At 40.5% G+C, this 19,969-nt stretch overlaps 2 protein-coding genes across 11 annotated transcripts in view; one reads left to right on the top strand and one right to left on the bottom strand.

The window, feature by feature from the left end:
* Positions 1-1,956: 1,956 nt before the first annotated feature.
* Positions 1,957-5,891, bottom strand: lsm7 (LSM7 homolog, U6 small nuclear RNA and mRNA degradation associated). Its single transcript, XM_059991494.1, has 4 exons — positions 5,775-5,891; positions 5,413-5,503; positions 3,656-3,727; positions 1,957-3,026 (listed from the first exon to the last, which is right to left on the bottom strand). Exons 1-4 carry the CDS (start codon positions 5,778-5,780, stop codon positions 2,884-2,886), a joined length of 312 nt encoding a protein of 103 aa, XP_059847477.1. The 5' UTR covers positions 5,781-5,891; the 3' UTR covers positions 1,957-2,883.
* The window catches only part of sppl2 (signal peptide peptidase-like 2), a 60,665-nt gene continuing 46,511 nt past the window's right edge, over positions 5,816-19,969 (top strand). For 5 of the 10 annotated variants that reach the window (XM_059991488.1, XM_059991490.1, XM_059991486.1 and 2 more), the window contains exons 1-5: positions 5,818-6,079; positions 6,919-7,038; positions 10,315-10,497; positions 15,735-15,824; positions 17,599-17,738. In XM_059991488.1, the coding sequence (XP_059847471.1) occupies positions 6,032-6,079; positions 6,919-7,038; positions 10,315-10,497; positions 15,735-15,824; positions 17,599-17,738 (581 nt within the window). In that variant the 5' untranslated portion in view covers positions 5,818-6,031. Of the gene's footprint in view, positions 6,080-6,918; positions 7,039-10,314; positions 10,498-15,734; positions 15,825-17,598; positions 17,739-19,969 lie in introns of all 10 variants that reach the window. The other 5 variants (XR_009516090.1, XR_009516091.1, XM_059991493.1 and 2 more) reach the window with 4 other exon arrangements.

Below are 19,969 nucleotides of genomic sequence, written 5' to 3'. Positions count from 1 at the left end.
ATTTAGCCCATCAAATCTGGTCGTCCGTTTCATGTTGGATGATCCATTTTCACTCTCAACCCCAATCTCACCTTTCACTCCCTGACTAATTAACAACCTATCAAACTCTGCCTAAATACACCCAATGACCTGGCCTCCTCAACTACCATTGGCAACAAATTTCAGACTCACCACCTCTGACACAAGAAATTCCTCCTCTCTCCATCTAAATAGACATTCCTCTATTGTGTGACCTCAGTCCTAGACTGCCCCACTATAGGAAACATGCACTCTAGCTAGGCCTTTCAATATTCAAAAGGTTTCAATGAGATCCCTGCCTTATCCTTATAAACTCCAGCGAGTACAGGCCCAAAGACATTAAACGCTCTGGTGGAACCATTTCTACTGATAGGAGGACAAAGGTGGTTACTGGTGCCTTAGAACCAGTCACTTTGGGCAGATGGGGCTCATCAGCCATTTGGAGAAGAAAAACTCTAATCTCAAACCTCTGTTGCCTTGTGGCTGTACCCCCTCATGGGGAAAGCTTCGAGAATAAATCCCAAGGAAAAGTCTGGAGCTGGGGTTGCCAAAGCAGTACTGCATTGAATTCAAAGCTGACTGGCAACTCTTGTGATGTTGCTGATGCCAAACTATATTTGTCTCTGCTGTTCCTTTAGATTCATCAGCTGTGTGGAGAGGGGGAGCCTGCTGCATAGGCATCAGCTTGCTCTCCATATCATAATACAGTACCCTGGATTGCATATCAAGTGGACAGCTAGGATGCAACATCCATCATCAAAGAGCAATGTCATCTGGCCATATCCTCTTTTTGCTACTACCATTGGGCAGGAGGTACAGAGGCCTTAGGTCCCACACCACCAGGTTCAGGAACAGTTGTTACCCTATAACTATCAAGCTCCTGAACCGGCATAGATTCCCCATCACTCTGAGCAAATGCTACAGTTTTACTCACTTTCAAAGACTCTTTACAATTCATGTTCTTGGTATTATTTTCTGTTTGCAGTCTGTCTTCTGCACATTGGTTATTATCAGTCTTTGAATATTTATGTACAGTTTTTCCATAAAATTTCCTTTAAATGCCTGCTTAAAAATGAATCTCAAGGTGCCTAAGGGAAATACAGAAAAACTAAACATAAATATTCAGACTGATACATAGATAATAAGTTTACTTTGAACTTCCATTAGCTCATTTTGAAGTTGGTTCTGACAGTTTCCCCAAGTAAGTCTCACAGCCAAGTTTCACTACACAGGTACATTTGGTGTCTTAACCAAGACTTGTACTTGGCTCTTATTATTACTGTATCAGCAACTTTCCAGTCCACCACTGAGGCCTTTGATGCAATGGGATGTTTCAGAATGGACTCAGTATTTCTCATCTCACTTAAACCAGATGGATGCTGTCTTGTTTTCATTTTGAGATATCTGACACATTGACTTGCAGCCAAAAAAAAATTCAAACAGCTCCCTGGTGAGTTGTTTATATTTTGCTGGGAGTGAAGGTGTCACTTTGCAACACTGTTCCTCTAACTCAAGGTCTTGTTTTGGTCTTATAGGTATGTGTTCTTCACAGTTGCCACCAATGACTTCTCAAAACAGTTCCTGGTTCATAATCCTGTGATCAATACACAGCTTTACCCTTTAAAGAAAGAAATAGTATGGAACAGTAAAGTGCAGGAGTGGTTGTTCAGCCCAGTGTGGCTGTGCTAACCTTGATAACAATCTAAACTAATTAATCTTTCTGTCCAAATCCCTTTATTTCCCATCTCTCTAAATGTATCTTAAACATTAAGTATAAAGTCATCAATTTCCTTTTATTTAAGCATTCTGAGATCTTCACAGATCTTGTGACAAATTTCAAACATTGGTTCAAATGTAAAACATTATCCATTCTTCTGTTCTGTGCTTTTTAACCCTTTGACTACAAGTTCTTTTATTGGAGGCAAAATCAATACAAAACAATGGAAAAACAAGTTTATTGTACACATTGGACAATGTTTAACATCCATGTCCAGCTTCAAAAAGTAAACAAGGGAACAAACCAAATCTTAAAAGAGACTTACATTAAATGAAGCTCTAAGCAAGACTCCAACACAAGTTACTGAAATGTTATTCACAAACATCTGGAATAACCATTCAACATAGCTTTATTATTTTAAAAAAAGGAATTGAATAAAAGTTGTCGAGAAAATAAAAGGCAGCTCCAGAAATGTTGGTTCATTTTAAATAAACAATGTAAATGAAAAGTATAAAACTGCAGGTTTCCAAATCAGCTGGTTTTTGTAACAGAAGTGTCTTTTCACCAGTCTTCCAGCCGGGGCTTGTGGTGTATTATGACTCCAGTGCCCAAGGCAGCTCAGCAACCTGAAATAATAGCATTAAAACACTGGGAATACTTACTAAGTCAGACAGCGTCCGTGGAGAAAGAATTATGGTTTTAGGCAATGACCTTGAAAAAGGTCATTGATCCAAAACATTAACTGTTTCTCTCTCCACTGATGCTTTATGACTTACTAAGCATTTTCTGCTATTATTTCAAATTTCCAGAATCTGCAGTTTTTTGCTCTTTGAAGCTCAGAATTTGCACTGCCATTGCTTCATTTCTAGAAGTTAGCTCCATGTGAAAACACACCACTTCTCAGATTACTGGTAATAAAACCAGTCCTGTAATACACAACTTGGCAATAAGTTCATGATTGATCTGTATACGATAAAGAAAAGAGTACAAACTCTTGCTTGCCACCCTAACCACTTGTCCTCTTTAGCACATTTAGAAACCTCCCAATGCTGGTGATATTACAAGACCCATCAAACACATCAGCTTTGGCTAATGTATAAAATCAACTACATCGAAATCCTGAGATCTGGTGGTGAGCTGTCTCCAAGCTAACCATCCTGCTGCTGGATGAAAGGATTTGGAATGGCCTCCATACCATCTTGCGGGCAGATTAGAACGACTGAAGTCCCTCTGCACACAACCAAGCCAAGTTGGCGTGTGTCTTCAGTCAATTTGTACTGGTCATCAGGATCTGAAATTCATTAGCACAAATTATATTTTAGCTCCTGAGCATCCAGCTTTACAACACAAAACATGGCATAGAAAGTACTGGACAAATTGAGGAAAAGTAACTTCCTGCACTTAAGGAAAAAAATTAGTTATGTTTCACTGAAGCGGCACAGCTATGCGATTCTTCTCAACCCTGTACAGAATCATGATGCACCAATGTCGTCCAGCATTCACTATTGGCTTAGGCTAGAAATTAGCATCAAGCTCCCTTTAGTATGCTAAGAAGAGTAATGACTGATGAATCAGTGCTAGATTCTAGCATCCTGGTAGCCTTACATATCCATACAAATCTGGTGCAGTTAGCTATCATCTAATTAACTGTGAAACGTTACACAGATTCAGCAACAAACTTTACACTTCCGCTCCTTCTACTGCACAGAACTTCTCTCAACCAACTTGATTAAATGCTTCAAAAGCTTAGGCGATAGGATGAAATAACATCCAGCAAAAGGTACTCAGGGCCCTATTTTAGAGCCCAGCTAGGATTAAAGTTATAATTTCATTAGAAAGTAGCAGCGAAATGCATTGCACCCTTAAATCACTGTGATGTGGATTCTTTACAGCAAGTTTATTATAAGAATATTGTCGTACCTCTCACATACTCTATAGTTCCATCCAATACAAGATTAAGGAGTGGATCAAACCCTTTCAAAATCCCACTGGCTGTGGAAGAAAAGAAAAATTACGCCAATCAGTATTATATTCAGATTATTGTCATTTAGAAACCACAAATGTAATGCAGTTAAAAAATGAGACAACGTTCCTCCAGAATGATATCACAAAAGCACATGACAAAACAGACTACACCAGAAAATCCACATAACGTTTGGCAATCCCCAATTCAGAGTCCGGAGAGGCTGCTGCGTATTAATATCACGCTACCATCTTAGCATGTTCCCCAGAAAGGAGCTCCAATCCCACCAGACAAACAAGGCCAAAAACTAAAGCTACACATCCTGCACAAAACCACATAGTTACAACATATAGTTACAACAGTGCAAACAATCATACTTCCATTTTAGCAATTCTATTTCAGGTAATGCAGACTCCTGTTAAAAGATTTTAAATAAAAATGCAATAGAAGTACAGAATAGGCATATTCTTTGCAAATAAATTCCAACAGTTTTATTCATTTTTTTCAATCTTGATTCATTTTATGACATACGGTTTGCAGAAAAAAAAACTTCATTTACTATCTATTCCTAAATACCCGTAAGAATGTGACAATGAGCCATCTTCTTGACCTGCTATAGTCCTTTTCCTACAGTGCAGTTAGATAGGGAATCCAGCAACAATGAAGGACAAGCCATATATTTTCAAATCAAGATGGTGAACAACTTGGAAGAGAATCCAAATTGCGTTTTCCCATCTATCTCCTGCCTCTACCCTTCTTGGTTTGAGAGATACCAGCTAGAATGATCTGGTTGACCAACTACAGTACACTATCATCAAAAACAGATGCCAAGCCAGTGGTGTAAATTTATGGGGATGGTTCACGGGAGCTGCTTTGTGCTGAATGGTGTTGAGCTTCTTGAAAATGATTGGAACTGCATTCATCCAGACAAGTGGAAAATAAGACATTACTCTTTAATTTGTGCCTTGTCCATGGTGAAAAGCCCTTGGGGCATCAGGACATAAGTGCTATGCCACAGGATATCCATCCTCCGTCCCACTATTTCTGGTCAATAGAAATGATAATGGAGGAATTGGCAAAAGTAATGTCATAGGATGCCATATGGTAAACTTCATTGCTGCATGAGGTTATTTTCTAACAGTTTGTGACATATGTTGCCAAATGAGTATGTTTACCGTTTATCTTGAAGAGATAGCTTAAATGCTAACCCAAGAGTGCTTTAAAATGTTGAAACCTGTCATAAAATACAGAATGCTTCTAATAGCAGGAAAAGCAGAGATAGGGAAAAAAATCAAACAGGCAACTCAAAATAAACTTTGTTATGTTTGAGTTCAGAGAACCCGAGATAGTTTGCTGCAAGGAGTGTTTAAATACAATGAATTACTTGGGCCAAATAGTACATATATTATCCACATAGACTTTAAAATGACCTTCAATTAAAAATGAATTTGAATATCTTACTGCCGTGAAGAATAAGCCGTAAGATCTTGACTTCATCCATGACATATTTAAGGACTCTGTTCAATTCCACCCCCATACCCTGCCCACCTAATTCATAGCCGCCAACATTCTTCCTTCTCCAAGCTCCCCAAGACGGAGGTGGTGGTGGTGGTGGAGGTGGGGGGTTCAGACTTCACCTCCTAGAATAAAGTTTCGTAAACCTCAAAGCATTTTACACGAGATATTATATATTAAACAAATCATCAAACGATACCTTCTCGCCCTCCTTGAAATTTCACACGGATTGTTTTGTCTATGTACTTGGAAAGGTCGAGAATACTCTCCTTCTTCTTCTTCTCCTTATCCTATATTTAAAGACATATAATTGTTAATGGCGTAAAATAAAACAAGGCCGAGCCGCTGATAACTCGCGTTGCTGTAAATCCACCGTTCTTCCAAGTTGCTGCTCAAAGCTCAACAACCGGCTTCTAGTGGTGGCTCTCAGACATAAACGAGCCCACACACACAGGAGAACAAAGTTGGGCTCGCCCTGCAGCCCGGGGTGGTTTTAGAGTCCATTCTGCCATCCCCAGGGGCCTTACTCCCCGTCACCCACCAGGTACTCCCCAGACTCACCGCCATCTCCGCGCCGGCAGCCTGTGACCTCCGAACCGCAGAGACCTTTAACCCCGGCCGGCAAGCTGAGTTCCGGCTGCCAGTTTGCCGGCGTAGGCCCGTCTCCCGTCAGCGGCTCTAGAGACCAAAAAATACAATGAAACGTAAATGAAAGTAAACAGACGCCCCCCGTTACCGACCCTCGCTGCTCTTGGCCCTTGGACGGTTCGACCGGGTGTGTGGGCGCGGCAGGGACGCGGGGAGGAGCGGGCTATAAAATGGCGCTGGGAGTACGGCTACTGCTGATCGCACTGCAGCTTCCTCAGGTCAGCGGGCGGCCGAGCCCGGGGCCGGATCCTGTGATCGCAGCTGTCCGTGTCGTCTTCCTTATACCTCCACCACCCCCCCCCCCCCCACCGCAGGTCCGCGCACCCCCCCCCGTCCCCCCATTCCCGGATCCGTATTCCTTCCCACCCCCAGGTCCGTGTCCCTTCCCCCCCCACACACACACACCCTTCAAGGGGTCTGTGCCCCTCCCCCCAATACAACCTCCATCGTATCCCTTCCACCCGTCACGTCCACCTTTGTGCTTCCCATTTACCACCCCTACTCCCCCATATGAGTCTGCGACCCCTACCGTGGTCCATGTCTGCATTTCCCCAATCCCAGGTCAGGAGTTAGAATCCCTCGTGAGTCCGGATCGGGCCCTTCAACTTGCCCCCCCCCCAACATTACCTGGGTTCGTGCCCCCTCAGTCCCCCATTTTCTGCAACCTCCTTTGGGCTCTGTGTTCACCCCACCCTTCTTGGGCCCATGTCCCTCCTTCCAGGGTCGCCTGCCAAAATTCTTCTCTCCTCCCCCCCATACTTCTCTCCTTTTGGCAATTTTGGTTATTACCAAGTGGTATGATCTAATGTGTATTTTCTTTCTCTAATGCTAAAACTTGTTTTGAGCCATTCCTTGAATCTTATAAAGTTAGAACTTTTCCAGATAAATAATCAGAGAGTTCAGAGGGATGTGAAGGGGAATAATTGTACACAGTTATCTTTGTTTTTTTTTCCAGCAGATGATCTAGTAGTGGGTTTGGGTTAACCACAGCAGGTATCATTTGTATTGTCTATATTTGGAACTGCTAGTGTGATGCATTTTGCTATGAAATATGCAGGTGCTGTCTGAGTATGGGATGGTCCACGTGTTGTCTGAAAAGGAGCAAGGAAATACAAAAGATTACTGTATCCAGTTCAACCCCTCCTGGGCATATTTACCTATCGATCTCAGTAAAGCGGTAAGTATGATTTGGGTAACATTTAGCAATTGCATCTGAAGCTCACCCTGGCTGCATGTCACAGATACGATTCTTGTACCTTAAGTTCTTCTGACAGTGGATCTGGATTGCCTCAAGCCCCGCCACCCCAATTACTTTATTGTATGCTCACAGATGTGGTGTGGTCAGAACTTATACCTTTTCAGGATTGGATGTGGGGAGAGTTGAAAGTTACATAATTTGCAAGGCCACAGGATAATTTTTCAGGCTTCTAAATTTATGTAAACATGTGGCATTTCAGAAATGCTCTTGACATCTAACAGAAATTCAAGGTTATTGCAAAGTATATTTGAATTTTCGGTGATACTCAAAGGCAGATGGTTTTTAAATATAAAATGCTGGCAGAACTCAGCAGGTCAGACAGCATCTATGGGAGGAGGTAGTGACGACTTTTCGGGCCAAAACCCTTCATTAGGATTCGATAAAAGCGACGCAACAGACTCCTGATGAAGGGTTTCGGCCCGAAATGTCGTCACTACCTCCTCCCATAGATGCTGTCTGGCCTGCTGAGTTCTGCCAGCATTTTGTGTTTTTATTTATTTCCAGCATCTGCAGATTCACTCATGTTGGTTTTTAAATATGTCAGCTTTTGCTCCCTTTCATTAAAGTGGAAGTTTATCTGAAGTTACCTGTTCCTTCGTGTTCCTTGTCACCTTCTTCAGTTTTTCACGAGAAGCAGTTTAGTTATGCCCACCGTTGTGGTGACAAGAGGTAGGAGAGCAGTATAAACCACTGATGGGGAAAAGTGAGAGGGAGCAGTGGTCCCAATGCAGAGATTTGACCTGAAATATCAATAATTCCACCCACCCCTCCTGCAATTGATGCTACTCTGAACCGCCATTTTCTCTGCTCTATATGTCACTGAATGGATTCAACATGAATGATGAATTGCATAAAGAATGAAGATAGAACATACAACAACAATAAACTCCTGCTTCTGCATAGCTTTCTTCTGGATACCTTTCCCTTTTAGGAATGACCTAGATTTATATCATTGATCAGCTGATTGATGTCAGTTTTACTCCATTTTATAAAGTATGCAAATTACTTGTGCAAAATATCCACAATTTATAAAGGGGAAGAATTTAAATTTCCATTTAATAGGTTGAATTTAATGTCAGAGAAATGTATACAATATAAATCCTGAAATTCTTTCTTCGCAAACATCCATGAAAACAGAGGAGTCCCCCAAAGAATGAATGACAGTTAAATGTTAGAATCCCAAAGCCCCCCCAGCTCCCCCCTCCCATGCATAAGCAGCAGCAAAGCAACGATCAATCCCTCCACCAACAAAAAAATTGGCAACCCCACCAAGCACTCAAGCGTGCAGCAAAGCATCAATAAAGACTAGCAGATTTGCAGTACCCCAAAGACTACTCATTCACCCAGTAATCGACATACCACAGGTTCTCTCTTTCTCCCTCTAATAAGAGAAAAAGAGGTGTCCCTGATTTGCAGCGAGAGGGGAGACATAACAAAACAATGATTTATGGTGTTAAAAGTCTGTTGTGTCGCTTTTATCAAGCTCTGTGCCCAAAGATCTCAGGTCTCTGGGCACACAACCAACAGCTGGCTTGCTGCTTTCAATCTTCCATGTAGTCCCACAACACACTAGTTTTCTGTGGTGACACCGACCTCGAATGCACCCGCCTCCAGAGCCACAAAAATCCAGCACTCTGAAGGCACACTGGTCTTCTAGGCCGCATCTTTGACATATCGAAAAAGGGCTGGTCATGAGGCCCTGAGAGCGGGTCCCATTCCCGCAAAGAACCAAAGTCAGCATGTAACTCCAGGTCAGGGTCTTCAATAGAAACCGGAAAAGGAAAAAAATGATATTAAAGATAGATGTTTCCGAAGATTCAAGCAAAGGAATTGCCGTTAGGTGTCATCATCCTAAGCTCTGCCCTCTGTACCATTCTTTCAACAACTTTGTTAGTTAACTGGAGTAAAGATAAACTAGGTAACCATGTGGTTTTAAGCTTATTTGATAAATACTGATCTGTACATCAGCTGTTGATCTCTTTGAGAGATAGATGGGTTGTTTGATTTCACCAAGAGTGTGATATCAAGAAATAGATATCTGTCTGAAAGGCTTGGTAGAATTCTGTATTACCAAAATTGATCATAGGGATCTTCACTGTTGTGCAACATGTTGACGTTCATTTTCTATGCTGATGTAAAAAGGATGACCAGTTAGCCAAATTACCATACTATATTTGATTCTTGGGGAGACATGCTCTTTGTTCTAGTCAAAGGCTCTGATTTTTAAAAAGAAACAATTGTCTGTTTCAATTTTTCCTACGCAGCACATAATGAGAGATTGTTTATATATAATTCACTTTTATTGTTGTATTATTTTAATATGAATATTTATTTTAAAATGTGCAATTCCAGAAATAGTCATAGAGTTTAAAAACAATCTGTTGGAGAAACTCAGCATTTGACTACTGTGTGTTTGTGGGAAGGAGGAGGAATCTTTGATGATTTGGTTCTCACTTACCCATATTAGGTCCATATCCTATGCTGTGCCAGTTCAATTGCTGCCTAAAAGTCACTTTAAATGTGATGATTGTATCTGATTGTGCCACTTGCAGTGAGTAACAGATACCAACCAATCTCAACATAATTAAAACGACCTTCCCCTCATTTCCCTTTTAAATCTTGTTCCTCTTACTTTAAAACTATTCCCTCTTGATATCTCTACCTTGGGAGGGAGATACTATTTGCTGTATGCCTCTTATAATTTTATATGTCTCTGTCAGGTCAACCTCAATCTCCTTTCTGCAGAGAAAATAAGCCCATCTTATATCCCAAACATGAGGAAATCTGCAGATGCTGGAAATTCAAACAACAACACACAAAAAATGCTGGTGGAACACAGTAGGCCAGGCAGCATCTATAGGGAGAAGCGCTGTCGACGTTTCGGGCCGAGACCCAGATTCAGACGAGGTCCTGGCGAAGGGTCTCAGCCCGAAACGTCGACAGCGCTTCTCCCTATAGATGCTGCCTGGCCTGCTGTGTTCCACCAGCATTTTGTGTGTGTTGTCCATCTTATATCCATCCTCTTTCCATTACTAAAACCCTCCAATCTGGGCAACATGTGAATCTCCTTGCTACTTCCCAATGCAGTAAAGTTGGTTATTTTCATTAGAAGCAGGTTTGATTTACTCAAAGGGATTTTTGAAAATATTTTCAACAAATTGTTTAACCTGCATCAAAAATTGCGATCTTTTTCAGTCTCTCTTGCAGGTCCAAGACTTGACATCTTCTGTGCTGTGCTCACCTTCAGATGTGCCCCTACATGGATTTAACAACAGAATTCCCATGGTGATGCGTGGAAACTGTACTTTCTATGATAAAGTGCGACTTGCACAAATCAATGGAGCCAGGGGTTTGCTCATTGTCAGTAGAGAGAGCCTGGTAAGGAAAATTAGAGAGTAATATTGATCCAGTTTAGCTGAAAATGCTTTTAGTAACTTTATGCCACTCAGACACCTATTAATCTGGAGACTGTAAGTGTCCAATGATAAAAGTTTGCAAAAAAGAACATGAACCCTGTGTCAACATGAGGAAATCTGCAGATGCTGGAAAATCAAGCAACACACACAAAATGCTGGTGGAACACAGCTGGCCGGGCAGCATCTAAGGAGAAGCACTGTCGACGTTTCAGGTCGAGACCCTTCATCAGGACTTACTGAAAGGAAAGATAGTGAGAGATTTGAAAGTAGGAGGGGGAGGGAAAAATGCGAAATGATAGGGAAGACCAGAGTGGGGTGGGGTGAAGCTGAGAGCCGGAAAGGTGATTGGCAAAAGGGATACAGAGCTGGAGAAGGGAAAGGATCATGGAACCGGAGGCCTAGGGTAAAAGAAAGGGGGAGGGGAGCACCAGAGGGAGATGGAGAACAGGCAGAGTGATGGGCAGAAAGAGAGAAAAAAAAGGAGGGGGGAAAAAGCTAAATATATCAAGGATGGGGTAAGAAGGGAAGGAGGGGCATTAACAGAAGTTAGAGAAGTCAATGTGCATACCATCAGGTTGGAGGCTACCCAGACGGTATATAAGGTGTTGTTCCTCCAACCTGAGTGTGGCTTCATCTTGACAGTAGAGGAGGCCCTATGTCCTTCAGTATGCTTCCACGCCTCCTTTTAGCACTGGTATATCTGTTGCAGCTTCATATGCCGTGAGAGTGTTTTGTGGTGTGGGGGTTTGGGAGTTGATCTTGTGCTTTTGTTATTTTGCTTTGTGCGGGGGATGGGGATTTGAGGTCGATGCTCTTAATGTATTTTTGTGCGGGGTGAAAAGGTTTGAGGGCTGATGTTCTTGTTGAGGTTTTGTTAGTTTTTGAGGTGGAAGTGGGTTTTTGGTGCCAATGTCCTTGTTGCAATTTTGTGCGGGGAGGGTGGTTTGCGGGGGGAATCAATGTTCTTGCTGAGGTTTTGTTAGCTTTTTTGTGGGGAAAGTGGGGTTTGGAGGCTGATTTTTTTGTAGCGTTTTTGTGTGAGGGAGGAGGGGGTTGATGATCATGTTGCCATTTTTTTTGTGAAGGGAGCTATGTGTGCTGTTTCTCTTTGAATTTACTTCCATAGTTTTTCTTTGTTTCATGACTATCTGGAGGAGGAGAAACTCAGAGTTGTATATTGTATACATACTTGGATAATAAATTAACCTTTGAGAGTAAAGTACAGGTGTCCCCCCGCCCCCCCTTTGCAAAGGTAGAGTGTTCCTGTGAAACCGTTCGTAAGCCGAAATGGCATAAAGCAAAGAAACAATTACCATTAATTTATATGGGAAAAATTTTTGAGTGTTCCCGGACCCAAAAAATAACCTACCAAATCATACCAAATAACACATAAAACCTAAAATAACACTAACACATAGTAAAAGCAGGAGTGATATGATGAATACACAGCCTATAAAGTAGAAATAATGTATGTACAGTGTAGTTTCACTTACCAGAATCAGGAAGATTAAGACAAAACAGATTTGTAGAAAAAGATTGGCACGTACACGCATGCGCACACACCTGCCCGCACAAGGCTTCATGGTCATGGTAGATTTTCTCGGGGTAAACAAGTTTAAAGCGGGCGTCTTTTTTTGTAAAAGTGAAAATCCTCTTTCGGTTAACGAAAACAGGTATTAATGTAAGTCTTTTGTAAAAGCGAAACGTCGTAAAGCGAACGTTTGGAAAGCAGGGGACACCTGTATACGTATATTGAATAGATTAAAAATCGTGCAAAAATGGAAATAATTTATTTTTTAAAAAAGTGAGGTGGTGTTCATGGGTTCAATGTCCATTTAGGAATCAGGTGGCAGATGGGAAGAAGCTGTTTCTGAATCGCTGAGTGTGTTCCTTCTGTATCTCCTTTCTAATGGTAACAATGAGAAAAGGGCATGCCCTGGGGTCCTTAATAATGGATGCTGCCTTTCTGAGACACTGCTCCTTGAAGGTGTCTTAGTACTCAAGATAGAGTTGACTAAATTTATGATCCTCTGCAGCTTCTTTCGGTCCTGTGCAGTAGCTCCCTGTGGACCAGGCAGTGATGCAGCCAGTCAGAATGCTCTCCACAGTATGTCTATAAAAGTTTTGAGTGTTTTTATTTTCACATAACTTGTAGAAACTTTTACAAGTTATTGTCTAGTTTAGACAGTCCAGGCCTAACTATCATCAATGATGTCCTGTAAATTTCTGATGAAAAATAAAGGGGGCACATAGAGCTGATGTGCCTGATGCTTGTAGTTACACATAGGTGTTTGCCTCATTCAACATTTAAAGGAGGTTTAACTGCATCATCCATATTTTGATGCAGGCAGAGTTTCCCCAAAAGGGACCCACCACTCCCTTGCTTCTCATCCATCTACTCCCACCTTGAAAATAGTGAAAGGTTCTGCTTCCACCATTCTTTGAGAAAGCATTCCAAAGACTTTCTATGATCCTTTGAGAGGTAAAAAAACACCTCACTTTTAATTTGATGAACCACACCCCCTCTCTTATTTTTAAAAGAGGACTCCTGGTTTTAGGTTCTGCACAAGAGCTAACTTCCTCCACTTGGTAATTCCATTGAGATCCCTCAGTTCTTGTACCTCACTCAAATTCCTTCTCATTCTTCTAAATTACAGTCAAGACAAGCCCAATTTTCAAGCCTTTATTTATAAGACTTTATTCATAACCATTCCAGTTATCAGTTGAGTAAACCTTCCCCGAACTGCTTCCAACTTATCCTTCCTTAAATGTGACTGAAACTGTGCATGGTACTTCAGTAAAGACAGAAAGAAATTAAGAGTGGGAGTAGGCCATTCGGCCCCTCAGGCCTGTCCCATCATTCAGCATGACCATAACTGTTTCTCCCTCAGATTCAGCTGTAGAAAATGCAACAAGAACATTATTGTGATTCAGGGGATCAATGAACAGGAACCCCATGGTGTGCTTCCTGTCAAGCATGATCTGTCCTTGCCACTACATTCTGAAGGTACCATTGGAAGCGAGAGCTCTGGTTTATTGTAACACCAATATTTAAAGTTGAAACAATTAATTTGAGCAATACAAATTATCACTGTGAAGATTATTAAATACAAATATGATGTAATTTAAAATTGGGCTGTATGAATCATGACCTTGAAGCAATATGTTGCTTGCTGCTTTGCTTTCTGTGTTAAATCTATAGAGCTTTCTGGTCACAATTTCAAGATCCAAGTTAATTCATCATGTATACATCAAAGTATACAGTGAACTATGTCACTTGTGTTAACAATGCACCCAAGGGTGTGCTGAGAACTGCCCGCGATTATTGCCGCACCTTCCGGTGTCAACATAGCATGCTCACAATACTTGGCAGAAATGCACAGAACGCAACAAAACAAGGCACAATGAGTAGTAAATCAACAACAGCAAAACAAGCCCTGTTCTTCCCTCTAACCCACGCACATACATAGTCCTCTAAAAACAAGACAGGCGTCTTCTTCCTACTGAGTTCATTTAAAAGCAAGAGTCCTATAATTGTTACAAGCCATTTTGTGGAAATTTGTATCCCACTTGCTACCCACTGATGTGTAACATATTTTTAAATAATATTGAGTGATAAACATCATCTAGATTTTTGGAATCCGGGTCTTACTGGATGAATCATTGGGTGGGATTCTGCAAATATAGAGTAAAAGCTGTGATACAAAAGGATTCCTGTGGCAATTATGTAAATTTTGCCAAATATTTTATGCATGTCTAAATAACTTATTAAGTTACTTTCAATTGTCATGAAATGGTTTTGACGTTTAACTTTGAAATTGTCCATGGAAGTGGTTCATCTGAGGCTTCAGTTTTAGACTGTGGACAGCAGGTGCTGCTGTGGAGCTATTTAAAATTTTCCTGGACCTCGTGACAACTGTTCATTTTCAGTCCTTGGTCTAATTTTTTTTCCCTATTCTTGTTTACAATAATTTCTAAATTTGCTTCTTGTCTTTCTCCAGTGGTTATTCACCATTGTGTTGGGCTTGTACCAGCAATACTCTTCTGCATTTTTTTAATGCTCCTCCATGCCCATGAGGTATTCTTTAATTCCCCAGCAAGTTGTGCTGTGCCCTCCTGTAACCACACCCACCTCACCTGCTCAGTTCCTGCATTTACATTGTTCTTTCCTCTTTTTCTTACCAAATGTATGTGAAGACCTGTTTTGCAATGCTTTCTCCCACTTCCCCCTTTATCAGTAGTCCAAAACCTCAATTCTTCATTCTTAGCTACCCTATAAATCCACTCTTCATAGCTGTTTGAGAGTGGGTCGAAGACCTCATTAAAAAAAAGTGGTTTGTAATTAAAATAATTTTCTATTTATATCTGTTCTAGATTGGAAGTTTGCTATCAGAAATGGATTAGATAGACTAGTTCTTTTTCACTGGAAGGAGGAAGGCTTGAGAGGTGACGTGATAGAGGTATATAAAGTTATGAAGAGCAAAGGTTAGATAGGAATGTATGTTTACCATGCTAGGGGCTTCTAAAACTAGGAGCATAGGTTTAAAGTGTGGGGATGGAGGGGAGGTTTAAAAGGCATCTAAGGGGCAAAATCTTTATGCAGTTTTGGTATCTGGAATGAGCTACCAGTGGAGGTGGTGGATACAGGAAGAATCACAGTAAAAAAAAATCTTTACTGTTACTTGAGTGAGCAGTGCAGAGAGGAATATTGAAGGCAAGTGTGAAATAGTGTAGATGGTATGATGATCATCATGGAATTGCTGGGCTGAAGGGTCTGTCCCTGCTGAACTACTCAATGACTCTATTCCTTATTTTGATGATGTGGTTGTACTACACTGATTTACATAGCTCTGCTTTTTTTTAATATTCCCAGGTCATGCTTTTTTTTTTATAGATTGCTCCATCTATTGTTTTAATAACTTCATGAGCAGTACCATAGAAAATCTACTGGTTATGGAATAAATGCACTGCTTGTTATTCTGCCAATTATTAGACTCCTTGTGAATCCATAGGAAACGTTGGCAGATACTACAAGGCATGTACTGTCTGCACTGACAGCGCCCAAGGCTTTTGCTTTCTCCTCTTACATTTCTTAAAAACTATTAAATAAATGCATAATGGAACAATATGATCATAGAAATGTTCGTGTAAACTGTAATGTTTGATTGATGTAGAAATTTTGTTCCTCCTACTCTGCAGGTGCCTCCAGGTGGAAATGGGAGTCAGTATGAAGAGATTGATATTCCAGTTGCGCTCCTGAGTTATGATGATATGCTTGATATATCAAAGGTAAAACTTCTCAGGTGTCCAATGTTAGAGGGTGTGGTGTTTTGAGAAGTATTTACTGCTGATTAGAGTGGGTTAGTTACTTCATCTTTCACTTGTAGGCTGTTCAGCATGTGAAGAAGAAAGTTAAGGAGCCTTTGGAGTCTAAGAACAGACAGATTAACTGGCAAGCACTGTACATCTAGGGTTCAGGGAAATAGTAACTATAGATGAACTGCATCCATAGTTTTTATTTGCATCAATCTTCTCAATTAAAGAATCTAATTCACAGTGTTTATGATATCATTGGTGCTCCAGTGTTTGATGAGAAGATTGTCTGTGAACCTCATTCAGCAGCCATGCAAGCCTATAAACCGTGATTGGGAACAGGAATCTTGATTTTGCCATCTTGACCAAAGAGCACAAAAATTTTAGCCACAGAGCTGAAAGATAGAACCAACCTCCACCAGTCATCATCTGCTGTTCTATATCATGTGGTCACTAGCATTCGTAGCCTTTATGACGAATTCTAAAAAGAGGAGAGAGTGATAAAGAAATGTCAGGGTTTAGGAATTGAATTCTAGTAGTTAGAAACTTACCAGGTTCAGGACTGAAAATATAGATTGCATAAAAGACTAGGAAAGAGGTAAGTATCTAAGTTTAAAGCTTACGTTCATGGCATTGGGAATGGTGGTGTTGGTGATGAAATGGTGAGCCACCACTGTCATAAAATCACTGATTACTTCTGATACTCCCCTATGTTGCAATAACTAGCTGGTGCTTGGCGCTGCTTTCCTTGATACAGTTAAGAGAGTGAGTGTGTCCAAGAATGGTTTGCATTTTTGCAGTGCTATGGGTTCATGTGTAGAGAGTTTTGATCAGTTTATGCAGTTAGATAGTATGATGTGCATGTTATTCACTTTAAGTGCTGGAAGGTGCAATAAGAGCTGTGAGTAAATTGTGGTGTACATTACAGCTTTCCCTAGCTGAGCAAGAGAATACTGTCCAGACATGACACCTTTGTCTCTAGGTATTGCTGTCAACTAAAGAGTCTGTTCTGGAGCAGGGCCATCAAGAAATTGTTGGTAGCACTCCCAATAACAATCAAGAACTTCTTCGAAGAGAGCAAGACTCTTGGAGGATCCTGTTGAACACTGAAGTTTTGATTGATTATTCTGGTTGATTTACTGAATTAAAGGGTGCGATGTTTAGAAAGTATTTACAGCTAGTCAGAGTGGGTCAATTACTGCAGCTTTTACTCATAGGCAGATAACCTATGAATGAAAGCTGAGAAATCCATTTTCTTGCAATTACTGACTTCTGAAGCAGGATGTGTACTTAATTAACGTAGTTGAAGCAGTGACTAAAGGGCATGCTTGAAACTATTGCTCTGCTGCAGTACTATCAATTCATCCAAATTATTGCAATACTGCTTTGCATTTGAGCTCTATGCTTACTGGGATTGATAGGTTTTGATGTTGTAGGCTTTCTGATTGGACAAGAGCTATTATTATAGCAAAGGGCTAATCAGAATAGCAGAAAAATTAGTATCAACTGTTCTTGTTTCATGTAAAGGATAAAAAATCGTAACAAGCTTTGTATGCCAATACTCAAAATTCCAGCGTGTCAACCTTAAGTGTGTGAAAATGCCCTTAATAATTACTGCTGTTGTGGCTGCTGGAAGATGCAGAAGCAGAAGAGTTTACTACTAAAAGGTTCAGCATGTCAATTTTTTTCAATTCTCCATGGTCAATCAGTGAACTGTGAGCTTAAATAAACTGTTTTCTTTCCCTAACAGACATTTGGGAAATCAGTCAAAGTGGCAATGTATGCCCCAAAGGAACCGTTCCTGGATTATAACATGGTGGTTATCTTCGTTATGGCAGTTGGTACTGTAGCTATTGGTGGCTATTGGGCAGGAAGCAAAGATGTAAAAAAGTAAGTGATCATAGTGTGTGAAAATAACCAATCATTTTGGAGTAAGACATTGCATTGTTAGATGTGGGTACTCTGCTAGTCAGCTTGTCTGAATTTGCCAGAATAATGTTTATGTTTAAATATAATTTTAAAACATTATTTGCATTACTGGAATTCTATTCTCCTATCCGCTGTTGCCTATATGATGCTGCAATCTACCTGTAATGAATTCTTGAGTTTGGTAATGTTGGGTACTTATTAACAGAATCACACAGCATGGGAGTAGATCCACTGTGTCCATGCCAGCATCCAAATATCTATCCGAATTCCATTTCCAAGCACTTGGCCCATCAGCTTTCAAGTGCTCATCTAAATATTTATGGATATTGAAATTCTCACTTATCATCATATTCTCTTCAAGCCATTAGTTCCAGATTTCAACCTTACTCTGAGGTAAAGAATTCTTTCTCAAATCCCCTCTAATTGTTACACCCTTTCCTTTTAAACCTCTGTCTTCTGGTTCTAGACAGCTGCACTGAAGGAAAAAGATTCACACTATCCATCCTATGTATCTTCCCTCATAATTTTAAATTCCTCATTCAGGTCTTAACTCAGCCTGTGCCACTTCAAGAAAGACAAACTAGCCTATCTATTCTCTCCTGTTGGCTGAAAAACATCATTTCTGACAAATCCTCATAAATTTCTTCAGCACTTTTCTTTAATGCAACCATGTTTCCTGTAGTGCGGTGGCTTTAAATGCACACGGTACTCCAGCTGTGACCTGGCCTATGTTTTAATAATGCCATAAGACATAGGAACAGAATTAATCCATTTGGCCCATCGAGTTTGCTTCACCATTCCATCATGGCTGATTTATTATGCCTCTTAGCCCGATTTTCCTGTTCCTGCCTTCTCCCCGTAACCTTTGACACTCTTACTAATCACAAACCTTTCAACTTCCACTTTAGGTATACCCAAAGACTTTGATTCTACAGCCAACTGTAGCAATGAATTCCACTTATTCACCATCTCTTGTTAAAGAAATTCCTCCTCATCTCCATTTTAAAGGGATGCCTTGTAAACTGATCCTAGACTGCCCCATGATAGGAAACATCCTCTCCATGTCTATTCTATTTAGTATTTTCAATATTTGATAGGTTTTAATGAGATCCCCCTCATTTTTCTAAGCTCCAGTGAGTACAGGTTCAGAAGCAGGACCATAACCTCCTTGCTCTTATATTCATTGTGCTTGCTAATGAAAGCAGGTGTCACATATGTTTTCTTAACTGTCTTACCTACCTGAACTGCTAATTTTAGAGTTCCTTAGATGTGTCCCCAAGGTCTACCTGTTCCTCAGTGCATCCTGTAGTCCTACCATTCATTTTAATATCCTAGTTTAATTAGTCCCCCCAAAATGCATCACTGCACATTTTTAAGGGTTACGTTCCATCTGCAATTTCTCTGTCCTTCTGACCAACTTGTTGGCATAATTCTGTAGCTAAAGACTAGTCTCCTCATCATTAATATTGTCACCAAAGTGTGTGTCATGTGTGAATTTACTACTTGTATGTCATACATCTGCATTCAGATCATTAATGGGTAAATAAATGTCAAGTGTCCCAGCATTGATCCTTACTGCACATCACTAGTCATTTGCTTCAACTATCAACCTCTGGCTCCTGTCAACAAGAAACAGTTGTAAATAATTTGCTAAATTGCCCTAGATCCCATGATTATTTAATTTTTGAACCATACTCTTATGTGTGACCCTGCTGAAGTCCAGGTAAACTTCATCAACTTTGCTATTTTCACTGGCATTCTTAATCACCTCCTTGAAAAATATTCAATCCACTTAGTCATCACATCACAGTGCTCTTCCACCAAATTGCACATGACATTGCTTTTGAGTTCATTATTGGAATTTTCACGGGATTTGGAGGTGTCACTGTGACACAATACCACTTGAAGCAGAATTTCACGGTCCAGATCACTCACATAAACCATTGGAAAGGTAGAGTAAAAGTTCCGTTACTATCCCAATAATTTGTCTGTCCTAGAAGATTTTTCATATAGTGTCAGTATGGTTTATTCTGCTTCTAAATATAAAACAAGTCCAAGTTTTGTGTTGTGGCTAATGCATTAGAAGCTGGATCATGATACTAAAATCAATGTTTGCCAGCAAAGAGAGACTTCAGCCTTTCAGGATTTGTTTGATTTAAATCAGTGCATCATGGGTGAAAGTTTAATATCTA

This window comes from Hypanus sabinus, chromosome 16 (genome assembly GCF_030144855.1).
Source record: "Hypanus sabinus isolate sHypSab1 chromosome 16, sHypSab1.hap1, whole genome shotgun sequence".
Taxonomy (NCBI): Eukaryota; Metazoa; Chordata; class Chondrichthyes; order Myliobatiformes; family Dasyatidae; genus Hypanus; species Hypanus sabinus.
The sequence above is the reverse complement of the archived record's forward strand: the minus strand, read 5'-3'. Positions and strand labels throughout refer to the sequence as shown.

What these genes read in the sequence shown, in the direction of transcription:
- lsm7 (XM_059991494.1), bottom strand. An exon ending in ATTTCAAGGAGGGCGAGAAG is followed by an intron (nt 3,728 to 5,412) that starts GTATCGTTTGAT and finishes TTTCTTCCACAG; the next exon opens with CCAGTGGGATTTTGAAAGGG. An exon ending in AACTATAGAGTATGTGAGAG is followed by an intron (nt 3,027 to 3,655) that starts GTACGACAATAT and finishes AATGAATTTCAG; the next exon opens with ATCCTGATGACCAGTACAAA.